At 40.5% G+C, this 14,910-nt stretch overlaps 1 protein-coding gene across 3 annotated transcripts in view; it reads right to left on the bottom strand.

Annotated features, from left to right (window-relative positions):
- USP37 (ubiquitin specific peptidase 37) overlaps window positions 1–14,861 on the bottom strand; it is a 31,776-nt gene extending 16,915 nt beyond the window's left edge. For 2 of the 3 annotated variants that reach the window (XM_060278233.1, XM_060278243.1), the window contains exons 1-11: window positions 14,408–14,731; window positions 11,303–11,512; window positions 10,095–10,263; window positions 9,833–9,930; window positions 7,795–7,976; window positions 7,455–7,526; window positions 5,454–5,551; window positions 4,348–4,432; window positions 2,536–2,697; window positions 1,516–1,647; window positions 848–971 (exon numbers count right to left, since the gene is read on the bottom strand). In XM_060278233.1, coding sequence (XP_060134216.1) covers window positions 848–971; window positions 1,516–1,647; window positions 2,536–2,697; window positions 4,348–4,432; window positions 5,454–5,551; window positions 7,455–7,526; window positions 7,795–7,976; window positions 9,833–9,930; window positions 10,095–10,263; window positions 11,303–11,458 — 1,278 coding nt within the window. In that variant the 5' untranslated portion in view covers window positions 11,459–11,512; window positions 14,408–14,731. The other variant, XM_060278237.1, reaches the window with a different exon arrangement.
- Window positions 14,862–14,910: the final 49 nt, after the last annotated feature.

Below are 14,910 nucleotides of genomic sequence, written 5' to 3'. Positions count from 1 at the left end.
GAGAGGTGAATAAAAAAAATGCAAAAAATAACGAACTAAAAATATTTACTAAACCTAACACACATTACATGTATACAGAAAGATACCATGGGACCAAATGCATCTCATTCTTAAAGGATATTTTTCAGTGGGAAAGTATACAATTTTTAAAAAGCAAACCCATAAATTACTGAAAAACCCAAAGCCAACAAGTAAAAAGTCTGGTAACATTTGTAGTGCCTAAATCAAGTTACCAGCTGCTGTTAAGAAAAACCAGAGGAGAAGGATAAACCTTTTGAAGCTGAGATGTATTCAGGCCTTTGATATGTTTTCGGTATCACATTATTATATTATTAGGTTCTACAGTGTAATTTATTGTATATTGATATTTTGGTTGAATACAAACCTTTAACTTATCAACATGCAATTTGTAACTGTCAAAGGGCTTGGGGGAGGGAGAAAGAGAAGAGAACTCAGCAAAAGTAACGAAAAGAGAACGGACCTTCCATATCTCTCTTTTCTTTTTGAAATGTTGTATCATCAAAATTCAGGGAAAGAATTAAGTTTTTGAAAAACATGCTTCCACTGTACTTTTCTTTTGTGAACAGCAAAACATATAAGTGTAACAACCAAGTAGGATTTCAGGATTCAGTGATCACTGAAAAAATCTATCCATGAGCCCTCCTGTCCTTGTAGCATCTGCCACTGCTTGTCAATAGTCAGTCACATGCCACTAATTCTGCAAGTTTCCTGACCTGCCTAGAAAAGCTACAAACTCTTGTTATGCAGCTCTTTTTGCATCAATATTTTCATAGCTGGTCACATCACTCCTTAAAATACTTCAGCTGCTAGAAAAAGAAATACTTACATTTTGCATGTAACCAGAGAATCTCTCTGCAGTAGCTGAAATTGCATTTTTCACCTTCTTAAGTAGGTCTTTCTTTACTTCAGGGCTACAAACATCTTTTTTAGCAAGTAGATGGGTAAAGCGCCTGGACAAATTAATGCAGTGACATTTAAATGTCAAAAAGCAGGTTAGGCATGCTAAAAATATCTGCAAAGTTAATATACCTTTAGAAATTTGTTCGCACTCCCTCCCATTATATTGCATGTATTTTAAAATCAACTCACATAAAATTTGTTATGCTTATTAGTAGGATTTTGTATGAGCAGTAAAAAAAAAAAGACTGGCCCAATACCCTTTTTATAGGAATGAATTATTCAAATTTGGTATGCCCCTCTCGACATAACCAGGAAACTTATGACTTACTGTTTTTCTAAGCATCCATTTATTGTGTTTGCAAAACCTTTTCCAATACAATGCACACATCTATTCATTACCATAGCAAAGAAAGAGGAAAGAGCAGAGGCTCAATAAATGAGAAACTACAGTAATAAAAGCAGCAAAATTAGAAAATATAGGACTTTATCAAAAATATATGCAAGGACAGTTACAAATAGCAAGCCAAATCTGAATGCTTCTTTTGAAGCTGTACTAGGAAAAATGTTTACTTAACTCACAAAGCTGGTGCTTACCTGATAAGTGCATTGTTTGGAACTTTTTTCCATGGGATATTTTGTTTCAAAAGATCATTAGCAAATGATTGAATTGAAAAGAGAGACTGTAAAATAGCATTCATGTAACAGGTATTCCCCAAGTTTGTAAACCTGTGAAGAAGCACAAGGTGACACAGTTGTTACATTGGAACATTTCCAACACAGATATTTTACACTGACTACAATGTGCACATAGATGTATACACACACTGATTAGGAGTAGGAGTAGGAGTCTGTCTGCTTGGAGTATGCAATGAATAACAATCATAACATTACACAACAGAGTGTGGAAAGATTTCTAAACAAACCTTTGTATGATGTTTATAGATAAGAGCCAATTAGACCCCAGATTCCATTTAGGTATCTCAAGTAGCAGACCTGTACTTGTAAGGTCTATAAGCATGATCTTATAAACTGTCAACCAAACTACCCAGAAGATGCTTGTGACAAATCAATCTGAAGATGCTATTAATTTTCTTCAAACATAACAAAAAAAAATTCTTACAACAGGGCATGTTGTAAGAATGTAAGTACCGTATTTTTCCATCGATAAGACGCCCCCATGTATAAGATGCCCCCTGTTTTGGGGGACTTAGGTTTAAGAAAATGGGGGGAGATGTAGCTGTGTATAAGACACCCCCTAATTTTTGACATTATTTTTAAGGGGAAAAACCTAGTCTTATACACGAAAAAATACGGTAACTCTGGTCCACCCTTGCTCACTGTCTTAACAATCTACAAAGCTATTAAATTGTTAAATACTGAGTTTGCACGAACATAAGCGGCAGCCCATGCTCAAAGGGACTCTACCTTAATGTTAAACACACAGCACAAACATGAAGAATAATAGTTTTTAAAAATGAAGACATGGAGAGATGGTGTTGGAAGGATATCTAGTTGTAGAAAAAGCTGACAAGTTGGATTTGTTTCTATGTAACCAATACCTAAACTGAGCACACAGTGTGCCCACACACAGATACTGAAAATCTAAAAACTTACCCTTGCAGTTGCTGCTGTGGGTGAGTGGAAAGGGGGACTCGTGGCTTGTTCCATCCCATGTAATCCTGGTTAGGTCTCATTTTTTTAACAGAGAGAGGGGCTGGCTGAGAGAGAAACCCCAAGCTTCTTTTCGCAGAAGGAGTCTGATTCAACAGATTAGTCCTACAAGGTGAGATGGAGAAATGGCCATCAAATCCATCTCAAGAATAACAATGCCAGTTACTGCCACCAGTAATATAGCAGCAGTCATATTCCATCAGCATTGAGGATGCTTCGAATGGGGATACATCAAAAGGAAGTTATCACAAGGTGGTCAACCTCCCAAAATGTTTGTTCATTCTTCCTCTTCCTTTCACACACACAGGATGCTTTGCATCCATAGAAGGGCCATATGTGATTATGAATCACATTTATACAGCCTACAAAGACTCCTCTGAATATTAATCACAGACCCCACTAAAGAGCAACACATTTCCAGCTCCCTGTTATAGATAAACCTGCTGGAAGTAGAAGTAAAAATAATTCTAAATTCATTTTTCAATTTGCACAGTTTTTAAGCATGTATAAAAAGTTACCCTTGAAAATAGTTTACACTTGAAGATCACACTTTTGGAATAAAGCATTGTGAATTATTATTATTATTAACAACAACAACAACAACATCATTTATTAAATTTGTATTCCACCCTTCATCCAAAGATCCCAGGGTGGTTCAAAACTGAATACAAAATACATAATACAGTAAAACAAAAACCAATAATCCCCCCATTAAATAAATGTCATCTGTTCCCCAAACACTTAAAATATGTATACTTCCATTGTTGCTCACAGTGCTAAACATACTCCCGCAGAAGATGAGCAGAAATCAAATTTGGCTAGCATTCTGAATACCCCACAGGCATGTGAGTTTGAAGCATAATACATAGTTGTAGCAGATACTAGATGAAGCAGGCTAGACCAGTCTTAGCAAAAAATAATACCTGCTTTCTATCTCTTTAACCCATGGATGTGATTACTGGTCATACTGGATGAGGCTGAAGGGAGTTGTAGTCATAGAATCATAGAATTGTAGAGCTGGAAGGGACCCCTAGTCCAATCCCCTACAATGCAGGAATCTCAACACGCCCCCCCCCCCAGCCAATCTGAAACTATACTAGACCTTGCTTAGCTTTGCAAATGTACTAGCAGTTTTATTGCTGCACCCTTGGCAGGCCACAGGTTACCACCCCTGCTCTAATCTCCTCCTAGCTACACCAACATGGTGTGCACATTAGACTACAATCAATATTACTCTATCCAAGAAAGCTTAACATAAAGGTTTTCCCTGACTGTAGTGCCTGATTACTCCCTTTTGGACAAGGCATTAGATGGCAGCCATAAGCCATATGCACCATTAGGTATTCTAGTCTTGTACGCACTAAACAACCAAGAGGTTTTCTGTCACTGTAGAAATGTAGCTTCCCTGGCCGCAGCTAATAGATGAGGAAGATGCAACAACCCGAAAGCCACAATTATTTTTGCTTGGGTACAAAGGTCTGCCAAAAGGTCTTGCTGACTAGTAGGGCTGATCTGCATGTGTGTATTTACCTATTTATACAGGACAGGGCATGCACTCTTATATCACCTGGATGTATTCAATTAGCACAGCACCTACCATTTTATGATTTGCTTACTCCTGTGCAGAAAACTTTTGAAATGGTGCTAAGAGTAACATAAGAAGCTATTTTCACAAACAAACTACACTATTTGATGAATGGAGCACTCCAATGACAAAGAATTTGAAAGAAAATAGCTAAGGAATGCTGTACTTACCTGTCCACATTAGAACTCCCAGCTGAATAATCCTTTGAAGATGATCTGCTGCCATAAAATGAAGAGGATTGTAAAGGCAAAACTCCTTAAAAGGAAAAAGAAATCAATTTCTGTAAGAACTGTCTTTGAAAGTAACTATACAACTGTCCAACAGCCAACATTTCAAAGGAGATGCAACAATTAAATTGTGATTGGTTTCTGCCAAAGGCTTCATCCCTGCTATAAAATACTGCAATGGATATATCTGCTAGGCAAAATACAGTTATTTCACATCATATGAAACTTGGGAATCTTTTGCCCTTATCACTTCTCAAAACTCTATGCCTTGGCTACAGCAATGAGATTTATAAGCTACATCATGGCTTCACTTAACCTCCAGAAAGCTTAGTTTTATGTAATATAAGTGGGTGATTGTCTAACTATAGTACACACAAAGTATTTTAAAACCCTCAAAGACAGGGCACATGCACTTTTATATTATATGTGGAGGCACAATGTAGACTATTAGGGTTGCTTTGCTAATCTGGAAACTTCAGATTCAAAGCCAGAAGAAGAAAGAAGAATGCCTTTCCCCAACATAGTTTCCAGAAAACATCTACTGAGTGATTATAATTACACCTGGAACAGTCAACTTTAGCCTTACTTTTTACTGAAAATACAGAGTGCATTGTTTATCACAATCAATTTAAAATACCATCTCCCAAATTTCAATGTAAGTACGGAATGTCTAATTTAGTTACTATCTCTAAGGGGAATTAATTTATTGATCACCATGGTGGAATAATAAGGAAAATCAGTGGGAAGTCAGAAAAAAATTGCAGACTCATTTATGTAATATGCAATTGTAGCACTCTCTCCTCCTAATCCCCCATTTAAACAATTAGCAAGATAAAACTCTCATTTGGAATTCCTTACTTTCAGCTATCCTCAAGCATATGGTTTACATTTTAATTTTTGCCCTTCTAACGTTTCTCAAGTGAGAACAAAGATAATTTCATTATACAGAGACTTTTAGAAGCTTAGTTTTCAAAATACAAACAAAATGTGTTTAGTTTTGACTAGTTAGCCATTGTACAAGATTGTCAAAAACAGTATCATTTTTTTACCTGATGTCCTATTCTCCTCAGTCTGTTTCAAGCTCATCTGTTTTTCCCTGCTGCTATATAAGAATTTCCGTGCTGGATCAGTCATGGCTTTGTTATTGCTGCAGATAAACCCATACAACTTTAAATAAGTTATTATAAGGTGTACAATATTGTTTTACATAATAATAATTTATTATTTATACCCCGCCCATCTGGCCGGGTTCCCCCAGCCACTCTGGGCGGCTTCCAACAAAACATTAAAACATTGGGTTACATTTATTAACCACCACCACAAGTTCCCTAAAATCTCAGGTACAGTGGAATGTCGGGTTACGTACCGTCCTCCTTACGAATGCTTTCGGTAACCAGCTCCGCTAACCCGGAAGTAGATGCCCCTAGTTGCGAACTTTGCCCAGGGATGCGAGCAGAAGTCGTGCGCCGATGGCATGGCAGCAGTGGGAGGCCCCATTAGCAAAAACGCACCTCATGTTAAGAACGGGTTTGGGTTAAGAATGGACCTCCAGAACAAATTAAGTTCATAACTGGAGGTACCACTGGGTGCACCAGCCTGTCTGCTCACTTGTCTCCCCACCACTCCCTCAGACAGACAGTGTGTACACACACACTTTTGCTTTTCCATAGGGTCTGAGTAAATGTCAGATCTAGTGAAACTAAAATGGATCCTCTTGAATTTGCATGGTTTTACCAAAAATAGCATCAAATTGCAGCTTACAATGGCAGAGCACACAATAAATAAAATCTAAAACTAAAGTCAGAGATCCAGAAACTGCTAACACCACAAAAATAATGACCCAAGGCATAGAAATTTATGGTTTATGATTTTTGTATAGGATACTATAATGAAAAACAAAACACACCTCTGGACACTAAGCTGACCTATGATATGATTGTAATTTTGAGGAGATACATTGTAAAAATTATGATTTATAAGGATCTGCGCCTCTGATCCACGTTTTTACAACATATCTGCAACATGATTTTTGTTTTAGTGAAGGGACACACCAGTGGTTTGGGGGACTCCTGAAAAATCATAAAACAATTTCAAGAGAATCATTTTTGTAGATCCAACTTGTGTGTATGCACACATTACTTCTGACAGTCCATTCTTTTTCTATTTGGCATGCTCTCCCTCCTGACTCATATAGGATCCCACTTTCTTCTTTCCATCTACAACTTAAAAAGCATAGGAAGCGTTGCTGGATGAAAACAATGATCCATCTGGTCCAGCATTCTGGTCTCACAGTGGCCAACAAAATGCTTCCAAGAAGTCCACAAGCAAGAACTGACTGCAACAGCACTCTCCCATTTGTGCTCTCTCCAACTCATATTCCTGCCTCCCCTCTGGTTACAGATCACTCCCTTTATCTGAAGAAGTGTGCATGCACACGAAAGCTCATACCAAAATATAAACTTAGTTGGTCTTTAAGGTGCTACTGAAGGAATTTTTCCCTTTATCCTACTCAGTCATTCTTCTTTCTGTTCAGCTGCTTAGGTGTATGTTCATAACTTTGAAAAGCCAGAGAGCTTAAATTAAAAGGAAAGGGTGTTGCTCTTCTAACTTCATTTTAAGCTCTATATAGTTTGCAGGAGTGAGGAGAAGGTATAAAGACTTCCTCAGGGGAAGTCCTCAATGATGCCACTGATTCCACTGGCAACCACACAGCAATACATCTTGTTAAAAATACCATAACTACACTCACTGATTCCAAAAAATAATAATCTAGCCTTACATTTTAATAGTAAAATTATAAAAGACCATTAGATTCAAATCACTCATTCAGTAATCACCATGAAGGGCAACTATGAAGAACATTTTTAACTGGCATACCAAACTAAAAACATAAAACATTCCATATTTCTGAATCCTTACAATTTTCAAGTACACTAACACTTCATGTTTCCAAGGCATTATGAAATAAGAGTGAAGTTTAAGATTAAGATTTTTTCAACAGAATTAATATGGGGGGAGGGGAATAAAAAGTAAGAATCATAACAACATACGTTGATGAATCATTCTCTTTTGGGTAATCTTCATTCATCTCAGAGGTAGGTGGTGTCCTTTTCCTTCTTTCACTGTTTTATTAGGGGGGAAATTATTTAGTCAACTGGGAAACAATGTGAGCCCAACTCACATTCTTATGCAACCTCCATAAGCCTTATCATAAAATGTAAAAATGGTTAACTGCCTTCCAACTAGTTTAGAGTTAAAGCTTTTAGTACATTTTCCAAAGAGTGTTAATAAAGACATGAAAAAGCAGCTTACTAATACCATGTTCAAAGCTATTCATGTTTTAATGAATGCATACCGAAGGCTGCAGTGCCTTAAAAGTTTATTTCATACCGGTTTTCCAACAGCCCTGTTCTGTGAGGTGTTGAAGCAGCAGAAGGACTAGAAATGGTAACTCGGTAGCCAGGCATTCCAGTTACTGAAGAATTCTTAATTGATGCCCTTCCTGGGTTGCCCAGCACCTTGCGAAGTTGAGTTTCATCTTTATTTTCTACAGTCCCTTTTTTTGAAGGAGTCTATGGGAATCATAAACACTGTAATCAGTACAGCATACAGTATTTCAAATCATGGACCCATTTCAGAGAGTCAGTGGCACATATGCTATCAGCAGGCCACCTTGCAACCCAGCAAAGACTGCATATGGATTACATAAGTGGTAACTGGAACTTTCATACAGAACTTATAAACAGCTGCCATAATTTTACTGCAATAGCCATATTTCAAGTTGCCATGATGACAGACTTCGCTGCACTCACTGATTCACGCACAGGATCCCAAATGGACTGTGAACCTGCTAGATTACCTGTGTAGGCTCACCAGATGCCTGGCTATATGTAACCACCTCACACGAGAAATCCTCTTTGGCCGGGTTGCATATTGTAAATGAAATGCAAAAAGAATAGTAGAACAGTTTGAAGAACCAAATCTCAGGAGGCACCTCCTTACCATCCAAATAAAGTTAAGATACAGGTGTGGTATTCAGATTTAGTCTCAATCAGCCTCTAACTACTATTCCTTTATTTGGCGGACTAGACTACAAGTGCTACAGAGTCAGAAGCAATATATATTCTTTAAGAACAGTGGCCTGAAACGGAACCTTGAACTTATCGTGAGTGTTCCTTCTCCTTGGAGATGGGAGGGCATCCTGCAAGAGTTACTCCACCCATCAGACTCCAGATGAAGGGCTACACTGAACATCCTATCTCCACTCTTGGTGGGTGGGTGGGGCTGTCTCCTCCCAGTTTGAAGACAAAATTTAGAAACAATTGCCCCAAATGTGTCCAGTGTGGCATTCTAAATTGACCCGGAACTTCAGGAAAAGGAAAGCATTTGTGTCAGGGGCCACCAATATGGCTGCTCCCCACACTGAGCAGGACAAGAGACCTTCTGGGATTGGAAGAAGTCGAAACTGGTAGCCAAGGCTGACAGACCCACCTACTGAAGGTGAACTTAGAAACGTCATCTCCCTGAATAGATGAATTTTCAGAGGGAGTCCCTACAGGGACCCTCCCCCCATCATCCTGACCAGCACTTCGCCCAGCAACAGCACTAGCAGCAGGTAAGGGGGAAGCGGAATGGAGGGAAGGCTCAGCGAGGCATCAGAGCCCTGACAACGCTCTGGGGAACAGACGGTGGAGGAAGGGCTCAGCGAGGCATCAGAGCCCCTACACCACAACAAGTGGAGGAGGGACGGCTCAGGGAGACGTCGGAGCCCAGGCACTGCCCCAGCCGGCCAGGGGAAGAAGGGACACCGCTCCTTCCAGTGCCCAAATTGAAGTGCGCGCCCAAAAACAGGGCGAAGGGGCAGCGTTTTGGGGTGCCCAAGTTATTATGCTGGCCCCGAAGCCGACGCGCGCCGTTGCCAGGTACTGAGAGTGACTAGGAGGTCATGTTTTCTGCTATTTCTGCACTGTAAATAGTATGCACAATAAAACCTTTAAAGATACAACGGACTGGAGCGTCTTTACCCGGGAGTAGCCGCAACAACTCATTGACATGAATGAAATAAAAAACTTTTGTTCTTTGCTACAGACACCAAGAAGGTTCTGCCTAATCTCTTTTAGGTGCAACAATTTGGGGCAGAAGGACAGGAAGCAAAGTTACTGTATTCTGTAGAATATAGTTTTAACCTTTGAGATCAGTGAAATCATCAGCCTGTGGGAATAAAGGGAATTTTTCCATATCTGGTGGGATTGCCCACAGGCTGTTTTATTCTGGAATGAAATTTATCAGGAGATATCAAAGATTATTAAATACACAAATTCAAAGTTCCCCCATTTATCACTACTAAATATGTGGACAGATAATATTTATTGTATACAGCAGATATAGAAAAAGGAGCATAAGAAAAGAAGGAAACAGATTAAAATACCTGGTTTTCAATATATGGGAATTGCCTATTAGAATCCTTCTGTGTGGTTCTACTGCCCAGAACACCAAAACTGCCAGACCCTTGGGATGATTTCACAGCTACAATAAAAATACACCATTTTATGATTTTTACATGTATATACAAGACGTTTTACTAGCATTTTATTTTTTCACTAACAGTACTTTGTTTATAAAGGTTGATTTTAGCCTAAACAAGTAGTGAAGTCATTTCCCCACACAACAAATCTACAATTAACACTAACCTGCATGAACTCCATTTTGAACAGCTTCCAGAAACTGCTTCATTTCCTCTGCATCCTTAGGTGGTATTTTATCCACAGTCAGGAAACTAGAATCCTTTAATTGTATCATCAAGCAACACAGTTTCCCTCTACTTGGTCGCACAGCCACATTTTTTATGTTATGGTTTAGCTGTAAAACAATAAGTATCATATGGATAGTTTCCATACTAAGAAAGATGCATTTAAATTTGCTTCACACTGACATAGACTATGTATGTTCATATGCTATTCCACACCAGTAAACAATTCCTACTCAGTACACTTTTAAAAACAATTCCCTCAGCTCATATCTTTGCATTTTTCCAACACTCACATGTACACATTAAGGATAGTGAATATAACAAAAAACACTTACTAAAGAAAATTTTAGTTTCCATTTATGAAGGACTTTTAAACCATAATAGATTTGTTTTAGTCTCTAGAATTTCTCCCCCCCCCAAAAAAAGCAATAGCAGCAATGCTGGTTATCTTTCCAGACTACATATAAATGTTGTAAATAGAAGAAAAGAGATGAGCTGTGCACCAGCAGCCAGCTAGACATGCAGTGAAATCTTATGCAGGAGTCTTACTGTGGCCATTGGGGCTTACTCCCAGATTAGTGTGATAAGACTGTAGCCTTGGATACAAAATCCCCATGAATATAAAATGCCACTATGACTCACACCTAATTATGGGAAGAGTGTATACAGAGGAATAATCTAACAATGAATCTACATTAAGAATTTTCAATACTATAACCAGCAGAAAATGAAACAGACAACAAATAAACTTTTCTTTATTACCAGTGCCAGTAGTATCCTAATACCTAAAATATTTTATCTCATTGATAATCTTTTGTAAGTCAGTTTGAGGGCCTCCTGGAGCCACAAAACAGGATTAAAATATTCTAAATAACTAAATAATGAAACATCTAGGTATTATTTTCTCCCAAGGTTTAGAGGGTTTTTTTTAAAAAAAAAATCATCCTTGCTCTACATGTACAGTGAACAGTACACCTCAATAATTCACAGTGCAATACAGTAGGATCAGTGTTCTAGAAAGCAGAAAAAAGAATAAGTCTCTAAGGAAAGTTCAAGTGACAGCTAAATGGACTTGAAAAGGACAGTTGTTCAGAGGCACACAGCTCCTGTACGACTTCAAAACAAAAACTCTTTGTATTTCTGAGGTACCTGAAATATCTTTGGCATTCCTCCAGCATTGTAGTGAATCGCCAGAGTCACTTTGCTATCCTTATCAACTACTTCGAATGTCCCTTCTTTCCATTTTGTAGTCCCAGTCTGTATGCTGCGCAAGCGAATAGACCCACGTAATTTCAGTGGAGCCATCTTTTCATACAACTAGTTTATGAAAATAATCAAGTTTGCTTTTAAACACAAATCCTGTTTTAGAAAGAAAGGAACAAAGTTAGCAGCTTCTCAATAACCATCTTCAAAACTAAGCAACTGTTTTAAATCAAAGAGCTATATTATTTTTACAGATTGTTATCCCATCTTTCAGGGTATGTACTCAGTGTGCACGGACTCTTTTTGAAATAGGAGTATTGGCCTCCCAAAGATTATTAAATCTGCTCTATGTTAAAGTCTTTTTTAAAAAATCAAAGTAACTGAGAACAGGTATCACAAAAAGACCCCAAGAGGGTATGGAATTAAACTTGATAACACTTGTCAATTTACTTGTCAACTTGACCCACTTGTCAACACTTGTTTGGGGATGCCTGGACTAGACCATGTGAAAAAGGAACATAATATTTTAGCTGCAGTTCATTCATTTTCAGCTTTGTTTTCTTGTTATTAAAAAAAGCTTGCCTAGACATTCTGTTGTTGCGCCCATAACCTAGGTTTAAGGGCCATTAAGCTCCTGGCTTTCATATCTTAGTTTCCAACACTACACCCCTCTAGTACTGTCCCATAAATTGAAGTACAACCAGTGCAACATCATATCCTCCACTAATCAAAAGCCACTGAAATCCAGCAGACTCAACAAGGTCACACTACTCTGCCTCACTCCCAGAGGTCATCTATCAGGGTGACCAAAGCAATTTCAGTCCCAAACAAGGTCTGAAACCAGACTAAAAGTGATCAAGATAACCAGTCTTTTTCATGAGCATTTGCAGCTGAGTGGCCACCACCCTCTCAGGCATCTTGCCCAGAAAGGTAAGGTTTGTGACTGACAATAAGTCCAGGGAGGGCTTTTACAGGGATCATGTCATTGCATCCTTCAAGGCAGTGGGAAATTTCTCCTGATGCAATGATGCATTCACCACTCTGATCTAGCTCTTGTTAGCCATAAGCCATGGTGGTTAAAACCACTGCATACTCTCAAGCTGCAAAAAATTGAACTGATTCCCTGTTGCACAAATGTGACTGCCCTATAAATACTATTAATGTTTTAAAATTCAATAATGACAGTTCCCTCAAAATAAAAAAAATTCCTTCCAGTAGCACCTTAGAGACCAACTAAGTTTGTCATTGGTATGGGCTTTCGTGTGCATGCACACTTCTTCAGATACACTGAAACAGAAGTATCTTCAGTGTATCTGAAGAAGTGTGCATGCACACAAAAGCTCATACCAATGACAAACTTAGTTGGTCTCTAAGGTGCTACTGGAAGGAATTTTTTTATTTTGTTTTGACTATACCAGACCAACACGGCTACCTACCTGTAACTAGTTCCCTCAAAGTTAGGAGTATATCCCCAATTTCAGGGGGGACATACAACATCTTCCAGATGTTTAGCCACCCAAGTTGAAACCCAACTACATGAAGTTCAGTGAAAATATGTTAAGGGAACAGTAGGCATGTGCCAAGTCCTGTCTTCTGGCTTGTCTGGTTCATTATTAGAATTTGAGTATATCAGCATGTACTATAAACAGTTGTTTCTTTAGCATTTTATTTTACAGTATTGTGAATTCTGCAAGTTACTTTGAGAGCCTTCTGGGACCATAAAACCTGATATGTGTATTTAACAAATAAAAAGGGAAAATTAAAGCTGCAATCCTTACTTAGGAGTAAGCATCACTGAATTCAGTGGGACTTACTTCAGAGCAGGCATGTACAGAATTGCACCATAAGTGAGCACATACTGTACTGAAAAAAGTGGAGTGTAAATCCTTAAAATGCACTAGAACTATCCACAAAAAGTGCCTACACTCCACAGCATTCAAAAAGACAATCAGAAGCCTTAATGTTCTAAATATAACAGCATTACAATCCATTATTTTAACAGGTACAAGAGACATTGAAGTTTTCAGCCCGGCCTATTTCCACAAAATAGGAGCCACTTATTCCATACAGCAACTGTTTCCTACAACAACTGTTTAGGGCAAACATGGTACTTGCAAGGGCAACAGTAAAGAATGTTGGGTGGATTTTCAACACCTATATCACCTCAGCAAAGAGTTCAAGGCAAACAAAGAAATGGTGATGAAAGACATGGTGGAGCCCTAATGGAGATCTGTGCCCTTACTATCATTTCCGGTATTTGTGAATGCTTTCATTGCAAAGCCAGCAGGAACCCAGTCACCTGAATACTGTACAGCACCTGGTACAGTGACTTGGAAAGTGGCTGCTGGACCCCTGCAAGTAAATTTCTGATCAGCGAGACAAAGTTAAAACCAGCCAAGTCTACATTTCAGAAGGGAGACGTGAACAATCCCAGGAGGAACGGAGCGGGAACGCGAAAGCAACCGAAGAAGAGGACGGCACTAGTTGCCGAAGCTGCGTTGTTCTTAGCCTTTTGTCGTGTGTGTTTGCGAGCAGCCCAGCAGGCAGAAATTCCCCACGAGGAAGAAGCAGCAGCTTCTCTCGTACCATCTCTACGTGCTGCCTGGGGCAAGGCTAGAAAGCTGGCTACCCGACCGGCCGCTGCGTCTTGGGGCCTTGGGTGCGCCTGGGAGGGGCAGCTAAACCAGCGGGGGAATAGCAACAGAGGAAGGAGGGCCGAGGGTCAGCTTTGGAGCAGCCGCACCGTAGTCGGGAGAGCGGCTAGCCGGCTGGGCCTGAGGAAGCGAAAGGGTCCAGGCTAAGGTCAAGGGCGCGGGATGGGGGGGGGGAGACGCTGAAGCGCGGCGACCCTCCTCACCACCCTCACTCAGCTTCTACTACGGAGACCCCACCTCCGCCTCCACGGCCGGCCGCCGCCCTCACGCGCTGCTTCCCCCCTCCCCGACCCTTCCCTGCTCCGCGAGTACCAATGGGACTCCCTCGTGTCCTCGCCCGCAGTCAGCCGGTCCGAAGAAGCCCCAAGACCCGCCACCACTGCCCGGGCGCGCTCACCGGCGATGGCGGGCGGGCGGCTTTCCCTTCCACCTCCCGCTTCCTCACAGGCCAGTCCCGGCCTGGACGTTGTCTCCCTGCTGCTGCTGCTGCCGCCGCTTCCTTCCTTCCTTCCTTCTTCGGAGTTATTCTCCACTTTAGCGCCGGCCTGGCCTGGCTCGGCTTGACCCACCGCGGCCCTGCCTCCTCTTAGCTTAGTGGAAAGGGCAGATGGCGGGAACCAGATCAGCCGCGCCACGGTCCGCCTGACGCAAGCACGCAGTACGCAAAAAGGAAAAAAAACAACTGCGCGGCGGGGGGAGGAAGAGGAGCGACGAGGGGGGAATCCCTACGTCATCACGGCGACGGCTGGCTGGCTTTCTCCGCCGTCGACAAGCCTTAGCGAAAGAAGCAACTTTTACTCGAAAAGTGACGACGGCGCTCGTAACTTCTGCGCACGCGCAAACTCGTGCTCCCCCAATTCGCTTAAAGTTATCATGGCGCATGCGCCCGGTCAGTCTCTT

Source organism: Zootoca vivipara, chromosome 1 (genome assembly GCF_963506605.1).
Source record: "Zootoca vivipara chromosome 1, rZooViv1.1, whole genome shotgun sequence".
In the NCBI taxonomy this organism is placed as follows: Eukaryota; Metazoa; Chordata; class Lepidosauria; order Squamata; family Lacertidae; genus Zootoca; species Zootoca vivipara.
This window is presented reverse-complemented; position numbering and strand designations above follow the sequence as displayed.